Genomic DNA, 8,179 nt, shown 5'->3' on the forward strand with positions numbered 1-8,179 from the left:
CGGATAAAGATGGAAGCCGTGTCAGCAGTGACAGCTCGTCGCTGGAAAGGCTTCGTTCTAAGGTAAGTTTCACTTAATGTGCTAGTATGCAATGCATACTAGCACATTATGGCTTTACCTTGCAGGTAAAAAAAAGAAAAAAATCTTTGGCGCTTTAAAGTGGTTGTAGAGGCTGAAGATTTTTGACCTCCATGCATTCTATGCATGAAAGTAAAAAATCTTCTGTGTGCTGCTCCCCCACACCCCCCAATACTCACCTGAGCCCCCTCTCAATCCAGCAGTGTGCACAGGAGCCTCTGCCGTCCTGGGTCTCTCTTTCCTCATTGGCTGGGAAACTGCAGCGGGAGCCTTTGGCTTCCACTGCTGCCAATCAAATCCAGTGAGCCAATGAGGAGAGAGTTTTGGGGGGTGGAGCTACATAGAGTGGGGCTCAGGACTGGCTTGCTATTGAGGGCACTGGTCAAGGAGGAGGAGCCAGGAGCGCCGGCGGGGGACCCGAGAACAGGAGGATCAGGGCTGCTTTGTGCAAAACTACTGCACAGGGCAGGTAAGTATGACATGTCCGTTATTTCAAAAACAAACAAACCTTTAATATCACTTGGCAGGGGTGATTAAAATAATCAGCTTATATTTGTTCATGCAGAACCTTTATCCCAAAAGGAAAATAAAAACTGTTTGGAATAACTGATTATAAAGTGTGAGCTGGAGTTTAACTTCAATTTGTTAGTGGTTCTAAATCTGCTAATACATTTAACACTACCCTCCCCCCTATACTGACAATGCTGCTTGCTGCTGTGCCTCCACTGCTCATTCCTCCAGAGTTGTGTCTCACTAATACAGGAGGTGTTTTACTGGCCAGATCACCAGGTGAAAACAGAGGGAAAAAGCCAAATAAAAGAACACTGATGCATCCACCACATCTAATGATTGGTAAGCTGCAATAGAATACATTTTTGGTTTTGGGTTTAAAACTGCTTTAAAGTGCAACTAAATCCCCCTATTCTTTACAGCCATGGAAGCTGTCATCTTAGCCTGATCTGCAGTTGTCATGTTGCTGCACATGTGATCAGCTTGGCACCAGCCGTTTCACGTCTGAACAATTTGAGAGCTGGCACACTAGTAATTGTAAGGGCTCCTTTACACTTGCTTCAAAATGTAGCATTGGACATGCTTTTTAAAGCACTCTGAATGCCAATCAAAGCCCCTGTCATTAAATAAAATAATAAGCTTACAGTCCTGTGTACACGTAGTGTTTGCTTTGCTTCAAAAATTATACCCATGTCGCTTTCTTGGTGCTGTAAAGCGTCTCCAAAGCCTCCATAGAAGTCTACGACAACACTCGCTTACAGCACCTGCAGCTTTTGATAGCCTTTTTTTTAACATTAGCTTCACTTTGTTTTGGAGGTATTGCATGTATGAGATATCCCAGTATACACTGGGAAACCAACAAGTGAACAAGAAAGACATCATCGGCAGTCACTTCCAGATCATGTGTATAAATTATGGGAGTGTCTGGTGCAGACGTCACATCTGGTGCACAGCATGGAGGAGCAGCAGGAAGGTGAGCGGACTTGAGTGGAGCAAGTAGCAAATGGCACATGTAGTGTGCAATATGGAGGCGCTATCGTAGAAGGTGAGCTGGATCCAGAGAGAGAGGACTGAGAGGCAGATGATCAGCAGAGCTGGGGGACCAGGGCAGGAGAAACTATCAATGTCACATGTAGTGTGCAGCAGGGGAGCAATATAGCAAGATGTGAGCAGGGACTAGAGAGGGAGGAGAATCAGCAAACCAGTGGATTCACAGAGCTGGGGATTACTACTGAGTAGGGGATCAGCAGAGCTGGAGGCAGGGCTGCTGTTAGAAACCACAGGGCCCCATACATCCAACCTGACAGCCCCCCTCCCCCAAATAAACATAGTTTACTATGCTTCCTTTATAAATGAACACAGTGAGTGATCAGTACTGATCACTCATTGTGTTCATTCAGGAATAGAAGGGGCTGGTACATGTGACATATTTACTGGACCCTTTCCCCACTCTCTATCCTGAAGGATCCCATTGTGTGCTTGCAGCTGCTGGTGTGAAGGAGAGGAGGGAAGCCGGCAGCACTGCGGGGGTGGGGTCACACATGGGAGCCTGGACAGCAGGGGGGTATGTATGGTGCACAGGGTGGGTGATCGGTGCAGTGGGGGGACAATTGCTGAAAGTGATCCCCCTGTATGGCTCTTTCTGCAGAAGCTGAAAGCCAGCAGGAGGCACAGGAGAAGAAGTCAGCTTTCAGCTGCTGCAGAAAGAGTCATCAGTAACAGTAATTGCCCCCTCACCGTGCTGATTACCCTTCCTGCCCACATCCAATTCACCAAGCTGCCTTGGGGCCCCCCTGCTGGCCTGGGCTCCGTACAGGAGGACTGATTGTACCCCCGTATGCACGGCCCTGGCTGGGGCTTACTAATGAGTGGGGATCAGCAAAGCTGGGGGTACTACTGAGTGGGGCATCAGCAGAGCTTGGGGTATTACTGAGTGAGGTATCGGTATAGCTGGGGTACTACTGAGTGGGACATCAGCAGAATTGGGGGTACTATTGAGTAGGGCATAAGCAGATCTGGGGATACTACTGAGCAGGGGATCTGTTGAACGAGGCTACCAATGAGCTGGGGATCTGCAGAGTGGGGGTACTACTGAGCTGGGTTCTAATGAGTCCCTAAAAACAAATTGAAAACCAACATACACACACACAGGGCATTTGCCAGGCTTCATTAAAGTGTTACCAAACCCTCAACAGTAAAATCAGTCTGTATATGCAGTAAAGAATGCTTGTTATACTCACTGTGAAACCTAAGGGGTAATCCTCTGCATTGTGTAAAAAGGCTGTTTGATCCTGTCTTCTCTGATCCTCCCCTTCTTCTACAGTCCCCAATCTATCTCCTGATAGAACAGAGCCTTCGGAGCCACATGCTTAGTTTGGTGCATATTGCTAGAGAGTTTTTTTTTTTTTTTTTTTTTTTTTGGGAGGGTGCATGTAATCAGCACAGGGTCGATCAGCACTGTGCAGACAAAGGGGCAGGGGTCATGCAGCCTCATAGGACAGTCAAAGGAGAATGAAAACTCACAAGCTTTAACTAGTGTGGCCAGACACTGATAGAAGTCACAAGACTGCTATATACTGCTGATGAGAAAAGATATTTAGCACTTTATATTTACTCCAATAATTGCATTTCTGTGTACTGTGGGAGGCCAGATATAGTGAATGCAGGCTCCTGAGTTTAGTAACCCTTTAAAGGAGTTGTAAAGTCTTGAGGTTTTTCACCTTACTGCATTCTATGCATTAAGATGAAAAACCTTCTGTGGTGCAGCTGCCCCCAGAGTTCCCCTTTTACTTACCTGAACCCTATCTTTCCAGTGACGAGAATGAGCCCAGCAGCTCCATCCGCTGTCTCGGGTCCTCGTGGGATAGATTGATAGCAGCAGGAGCCATTGGCTCCCGCTGCTGTCAATAAAATCCAGTGACAGTGTCACAGTGCCTGTGTCAATGGACACAGCAGCAGCCCCATAGAATGTGGCTCTCCGTGTGCACACTCAATGCGGAGGAAGAGCCAGGAGCGCCACCGGGGGACCCCAGAAGAGAAGAATTGGGGCCGCTCTGTGGTTCTCAACTCCTGTCCTCAGGGCCCACTAACAGGCCAGATTTTAAGTATTAATTGGGGAGATGCAGACTAGAATACTGCTCATCACTGAGCAGCAAATGATATCACCTGTGATGTATTCAGTTATCTTGCAAATCTGGCCTGTTAGTGGGACCTGAGGACAGGAGTAGAGAACCACTGATAAACAATGACTTTAAAGCTTCAAAAAAGTATCACTGAAGCACCACAAAGCATCAAAAACACATGAAAAAAAATGTTGAAGCGGTAGGCGCTTTAATGTGTGTTAAAGCAGAGTTCCACAAAAAAATTGGAACTTCCGCTTTCAGTGAAGGTGACCCCCTGACATGTCACATTTGGCATGTAATTTTTTTGGGGGGGATTGGATACCCTCTTTTTAGAGGGATCCAGCTCCCAATTCCTTCCGGGGCACAGCGGCACCGGAAGGAAGTTCACCTCTCCCCCCTCCCTCTCGGCAATTATCTGGGACACGTCACAGGTCCCAGATGATTGCCCGGGCAGTCACAGTGCGCAGCGCAGCTTGCTCATGCACAATGCATTCCTGGCTGTGAAGCCACATCCAGGCACCCACAGTGACAATGCCAGCGCCACAGAGAGGAGGAGGACAGGAGCAGGGCTTAGTTCGCCTGGACTGTGGGACAGGTGAGTGCCCGCTTATTAAAAGTCAGCAGCTACACTTTTTGTAGCTGCTGACTTTTCTATGGGTGGAACTCCGCTTTAATTTGAAGCAAGTGTAAACGAGCCCTTAGGCCAGTGCGGGGCAACGCATGTAATTCGCACAGGAATCGCAGCACATTCCTGTGTGAATGACATGTGGTGTCTCCGGGGTTACGATTTGAGCCATTGATTTGTATGGCTCAATTTGCACCGCCTTTACACCAAACTCACACAGGACCCTTTTTTGTCTGCACCCATGCGATCCCGTTCTGCAAATCACACTGCGCTTTGCAAACTGACTGCGGGGTGTTGTTAACTAAACATACACTCCACAATCAGTTCAGATGAACAGGTTGCAATTTTGATGCAGTGCGGATTTTGCTGTGAATTTGCTGTGAATTCGCATCACCTCTAGTATGAACTGAGCCTTAAGCCCCATAAACACTATCAGATTTTCTGCTGATTTTTGTCTTCAGATTTACCAAAACCATGTAGTGCAAGGGCCTGCCTGATTGCATACACATTGAAACTCCTAAGGTTTGACCTCATATTATATGGTTTTGGTAAATCTGAAGGAAAAAATCAGCAGAAAATCTGATAGTGTGTATGGGGCTTAAAGCTTGGTTCACACTAGAGGTGATGCAAATTCACAGAAAATTCACAGCAAAATCTGCACCGCATCAAAATCGCAACCTGTTCATCTGAACTGATTGTGGAGTGTATGTTATATTAGCTTAACAGTTATCATTCCAGGCACACCTTGAAGGTAGGAAACAGGTAAATCAGTGGGTCCGGTTCCACTTTAACCAGATTTACTACAGACAAGCTCACCTTTAAGTCCTGCTCCAAGCTCCGTAAAAGCTCTCCGTCGATCTCCCCGGTCTGGGCATAGCGGAGCTTCTTGCGTTCTGCCTTCCGGAGGCGGTACTGCAGGATCCGGCAGTTCTTGTTGGCCCTCTCCAGATCGTGGCGCATTTCCTGCAGCTGACAAGCGTCCTCTTCGAAGAAGGTATCCCTCATCTCGTCCATCTCCGTCCTCATCTCGTCAATTTCATTCTACTCACAGGAACATGGAGGGGTTAACAGGGGTTGGGCAGGGAGTGAGACAAGGGAGAAAGAAATGAGTGACATTGGTATATATATTGTATAAATATGATGTGATGTTAAAGAGAGGGAAATAAACAAGCTATCATTATGTGGAGTGATGGAGATGTGCAGCTCTGGAGAAGATCAGACACTGCAGTGAGATGAATGCAGCAGACATAAGAGCCAAGTGTATGTCTAGGAGCTGACAGCCAGGCCTGGCTTCCCCCATGACATCACCACATGTACAGACAATGGCAGCCATAGACAGCTCCCTCACCTTCAGACTCTCATTCTCCTCCTTCAGTTTCTCCACCTCATCCTGGAGCTCTTGGAATCCGCTGGCCGCCCTCCACCCCTCCATCTCGGCAGGCTGCTGCCCATTGTCGGGCTCTTTGTTGGCGCCCGCAGCGGCTAGGCCTTTCTTCAGGTGGAACTGCATGAGCTCGGACTGCAGACATCCCTCCTTCCAGTAAGCCCCGCTTTGTTTTTTGGGGCTCTTCCCCACCGCCCCCGGGGCTGCCTGGGAGGACTGCGCCCCATCTCCCCCTTTAGGGGGCGGGCTTTTCCCTTTCACCTTCACGGTCTTCGGGGATCCGTCCCCTGATTGCTCAGGGGTGCCCACCTTGTTGGTCTCCGTTCTTGCAGGTGTCAGGTCGGAGGGCGGTGTGTACTGACCCGCCAGCACTCTATGTGTCCTCTCAACCCCCCCCCCCGGCCTCCGCCCTACACGGCGAGCTTTCAGCACCACAGCCGCTATGGACAGCTCCGACAGGCACCCTACTGCTGAGGAGTGTCTGCTGCCGGCCGGCCGGGGGAGAGCCTCGGAAAGGGGGGGCTTTGTGTCTCCCTCCGCTCCTGGTTGTGGCCCCCCGCTCCTGGTTGTGGCCCCCCGCTATGTCCCCGGCTCTGGCTGGCGACAATGAGCGCTGTTGTTTTCTCACAAAGCTAAGACCCTCCGGATGCAGGCGAGGCGAGGCTGCAGTACGAACACACGCAACAGCGCCACCCCCTGGCCGGATCATGCTGGTGTCTTCATCTCAGCCTTGCCTGTCACCATGAGCCAAGTAAAGAGACATCAATACAGGCCAGATCTCCACCCAAACCCGCCGGGAGGGGCCATCAATATAGTACATGTCTGCAAAGTCATCGGAAATCACTATATATATATATATATATATATATATATATATATATATATATATATATATATATATATATATATATATATACACAGTACTGAGCAAAAGGTGTGAAGAAATGCTGTAAAGTAAGAATGCTTCCAAAATATATATGTTTTAACTATTTATTTTTATCAATATACACCATGCTCGCCTCCAGGACTTTTCCAGAGCCTCTCCAATCCTATGGAACGCCTTACCCCAATCTGTCCACTTATCTCCTACTCTATTAGCTTTTTAGACGATTCCTGAAAACCCTTCTCTTCAGAGAAGCCTACCCTACCCACACCTAACTGTATTTTCATTTTCTCCATCAGCTCATCCCCCACAGTTATTACCTTTTTGTTTCCACTTGACCCTCCCTCCTAAATGGTAAGCTCTAACGAGCACGGCCCTCTGAACCTTCCTGTATTGATTTGTATAGTAAGTGTACCTTAGCTCTCAACTGTCCCTGATTTCGAGGGACAGTCCCTGATTTGGAGCAACGTCCCTCTGTCCCTCTTTCCTCCTCATTTTCCCTCATTTTGGTCTGATCTATATAGTTGTATATAAAATGCACTTTTTATCTTTCAAAAAGTGTTTCCCAGTGCTAAACCTTTCATCCAATTTCTAAATGGCTGCATTTGTACATTTTAAAATCCAATATAAAGGAATAGTAGTGATAAAGAAAAGTCCTTGTGGATTTAATTAACCTTTTTTTTTGGTTAATTCTCCTTTAAGAGGGTGTGGCAGGGGGCGTGTCCTACGCCTACATACGTTTGGCAGTAGGTGTCCCCATTCCCATCTCAAAATGTTGGGAGGTATGTGTGTACTGTCTGCCCTCATGTTGTAAAGCACTGCGCAAACTGTTGGCGCTATATAAATCCTGTATAATAATAATAATAATAATGCAACGTGAGCGAACAGAAGAAAAATCTAAACCATTGGTGCTCAACCTGTGGCCCTCCAGCTGTTGCGGAACTACAAATCCCACTAAGTATTACAGTGCTGACAGTTACAAGCATGACTCCCAAATGCAGAGACATGATGGGATCTATAGTTCTGCAACAGCTGGAGGGCCACGGGTTGAGCACCCATGAAACCAAATCAGTATTTGGTGTAACTACCCTTTGGCTTCAAATCAGCATCAATTTTTTCTAGGTACACCTGCTCACATTGTTTTTGAACTATATCTATATATATATATATAGATCTATATCTATATATATATATATATATATATATATATATAGATATATAGATATATATACATATATATATCTATATATCTATCTATATATATATATAGATATATATCTATATATATATAGATATATATATATATATATATATATATATATATATATATATATATATACAGTATCTCACAAAAGTACACCCCTCACATTTTTGTAAATATTTTCTTCTATCTTTTCCTGTGACAACACTGAAGAAATGACACTTTGCTACAATGTAAAGAAGTGAGTGTACAGCTTGTATAACAGTGTAAATTTGCTGTCCCCTCAAAATAACTCAACACACAGCCATTAATGTCTAAACCGCTGGCAACAAAAGTGAGTACACCCCTAAATGGAAATGTCCAAATTGGGCCCAAA

General features: G+C 46.4%; 1 protein-coding gene across 2 annotated transcripts in view; it reads right to left on the reverse strand.

Moving 5' to 3' along the window:
* The window catches only part of MTCL3 (MTCL family member 3), a 159,704-nt gene extending 153,408 nt beyond the window's left edge, over positions 1-6,296 (reverse strand). The window contains exons 1-2 of one of the 2 annotated variants that reach the window (XM_073627225.1): positions 5,684-6,296; positions 5,152-5,376 (exon numbers count right to left, since the gene is read on the reverse strand). In XM_073627225.1, the coding sequence (XP_073483326.1) occupies positions 5,152-5,376; positions 5,684-5,845 (387 nt within the window). In that variant the 5' untranslated portion in view covers positions 5,846-6,296. The remainder of the gene's footprint in view (positions 1-5,151; positions 5,377-5,683) is intronic. The other variant, XM_073627220.1, reaches the window with a different exon arrangement.
* Positions 6,297-8,179: the final 1,883 nt, after the last annotated feature.

Source organism: Aquarana catesbeiana, linkage group LG04, assembly GCF_042186555.1.
Source record: "Aquarana catesbeiana isolate 2022-GZ linkage group LG04, ASM4218655v1, whole genome shotgun sequence".
Classification (NCBI taxonomy): domain Eukaryota; kingdom Metazoa; phylum Chordata; class Amphibia; order Anura; family Ranidae; genus Aquarana; species Aquarana catesbeiana.